This window comes from Octopus bimaculoides, chromosome 2 (genome assembly GCF_001194135.2).
Source record: "Octopus bimaculoides isolate UCB-OBI-ISO-001 chromosome 2, ASM119413v2, whole genome shotgun sequence".
Taxonomy (NCBI): Eukaryota; Metazoa; Mollusca; class Cephalopoda; order Octopoda; family Octopodidae; genus Octopus; species Octopus bimaculoides.
Window position 1 is genome coordinate 187,853,072 of NC_068982.1, and position 2,598 is coordinate 187,855,669.

Genomic DNA, 2,598 nt, shown 5'->3' on the forward strand with positions numbered 1-2,598 from the left:
TAGCTAAGATCAAAGACATGTAAAAAGCACTGTTCAAGTGTAGTCGATGCCAGTGGCACATAAAATGCGCTCTCTACACTCTCGGAGAGGTTGGCATTAGGAAGGGCATCCAGAAACCTTACCAGATCAGACTGGAGCCTGGTACAGCCTCCTGGCTTGCCAGTCCTCAGTCAAACAGTCCAACCCATCCCAGTATGGAAAGTGGACGTTAAACGATGATGATGATGATATATATATATATATATATATATATATATATAATATAAGCATAGTCCCAATCTTCTTCATTTCCACCAGAGTTTAGGCTGTCATTTTCTCATATATTTTTCAGGTTGCCAATGAAAGACCAACAACAAGTGGGAGACCAACAACTGCTGGAAGACCACTGTCCAGTGGGAGGCCACTGTCCAGTGGGAGACCAATGTCCAGTGTTAAACACCCAGTGTCTGTTAGTAATAAAATAAACCATTTACCAGTTTCTGCTGCAGGTTAGTTCCTTTTAGAATTTGCTGTCTTTCTGATATTCAGCTCTTTGATACCGAAACCTCCTGAGTCCATCTCAGCTTCTTTGGCACAAACCTCTCAGTGATTGAAAGTCAAATCTTCCATCAAAATGTCATGTTAATTTTTTAAGCAAACGCTACCTTAACCCTTTTGTTACCAACCCGGCTGAAACCGGTTCTGGCTCTGAGTATGAATGAGGACAGCTAAAGGAGTGCCAATCACTGGAAGTGGATGATATCTATGGAAGAAGGAGACCCAGGAAGACATGGGATGAAGTAGTAAGAACTGATCTCAGGATGTTGGGTTTCATGGAGGAAATGACAATGGAACTGAGATGTCTGGCCTTGTGCCAAATTTTGAAACCAATATTATAAGTACCTTTTTAAGGTAGCAAGATGGCAGTTTCGTTAGCAGACCAGGCAAAATGATTGGTGGAATTTCAACCATCTTTATGTTCTGAGTTCAAATTCTGCCAGAAGCAAGTTTACCCTTCATCATTTCAGGGTCATAAAACAAGTACCAGCTTTACTTTGGGGTCGATGTAATTGGCTTACCCCTTCCCCAAACTTGTTGGCCTTTTGCCAAAATCCGAAGCCATTATTATAACTACCTTGAATATAAGGAAAAACTCTAACAGGTGCTTTTTATATAAGTAATTATCGTATTTGGAATTTTCATCAAACTGATATACAAACCTTTCTCTGTTGCCAGGTTCTGTTTCCAAAAGATTTCCAAAAGCCAAAACTAAAGGGCTGAAGAAAGCATTCTCAGCGGAATCTTTGGTAGGAATCGAAGACTATGTCAGTACAAAACAGGTAATGATTGGTTTGTGAGGAGAACCATGTTATTTAATACATCTACGTGGTATGTTATATACAATATATAAATATGTAATGCCACATGTAAAATACTGCATGTTGTGTCACCACCTCAACCACCACCACTATCATCATTTAATGTCTGTTGTCCAAAATACAGATATATTCATCATCATCATCATCGTTTAATGTCCGCTTTCCGTGCTAGCATGGGTTGGACGATTTGACTGAAGACTGGTGAAACCAGATGGCTGCACCAGACTCCAATCTGATTGAATGTTATATATATTGTAATATATAACGTTATACATAAAATACTATCTATATTGTATGCTACATACATATATATATATATATATAAATATATGTGTATATATATGTTAAGGTTGAAATTAATTAGGGTAGCAGCATGTTGTAAGATGTGAAAGATGAACAATGCATGAAGTTTTAAGGAAATATTTTTGCTGTTACATTTGTATATACTTTACCTCGATGGCAGGTGATAAAATCCAAAAGCATGTGAAGTAAAATTCAGTTAATTTCGGCCGGTATGTCTTATTGTAGTAGTAAACCATAAAGAGAGATATGGTAATGTGCAGAGAAGACAAAGTGAGTTAGTGAAAGTGAGAGAGTCGAGGGACGAAACAACTGCTCCATTGGTAAGTTACCATAGTTGTCATTTTTGTGCCCTTATATTTAGAGACAGCGTTTTGTTCAGCCAGTCAGCCAGACTCTATTCTCACTAACTCACCAACTCAAATTGTCACCAAATGACTAACCGAGTTGTCACTAAGTGACTAACTGATTTTTGCTTGGGGGTTCTTGTTTTTGTAATTATCCAGAAGGATAGACATATCGTTGAGAACAATGGATTTAGTTGGTGGTCTTGTTATCTTAATTCTAGCTTTTGGTGAAATAGAAGAGATTAGAAAGGGTCAAGTGGTGAAGACATTATTTTGGCCTGGCTAAAGGCATCTGGAAAATGTAAAACTGTTGTCAGAGAAAAACCATTGTTCCACCATGAGAAAAGTTCTGTTAATTTAAATTTGGCTATGGTGGATCGAATCCACTTCATGCCTGCAAGGTCCATGACAAGCAAAGACTCAGAAACATGTCCCTGAATGCTGGCTAGGCTGGGTGGAGGAGTTTGTCTCCCCCTCGCAAACATAAGGACACAGGAAATGTGTCAAGGCCGACAGGAAGCGGTCCAGCTTCCTAGGGCTAAATAGCAGTAGTATATTCCCTTATTGGGACTGTCACGTTAAGTTGGCAGTAT

At 38.9% G+C, this 2,598-nt stretch overlaps 1 protein-coding gene across 1 annotated transcript in view; it reads left to right on the forward strand.

Annotated features, from left to right (window-relative positions):
* The window catches only part of LOC106872927 (von Willebrand factor A domain-containing protein 3A), a 62,154-nt gene that overhangs the window by 38,782 nt on the left and 20,774 nt on the right, over positions 1-2,598 (forward strand). The window contains 2 exon segments of the mRNA XM_052965914.1: positions 332-488; positions 1,216-1,319. Of these exon segments, the coding sequence (XP_052821874.1) occupies positions 332-488; positions 1,216-1,319 (261 nt within the window).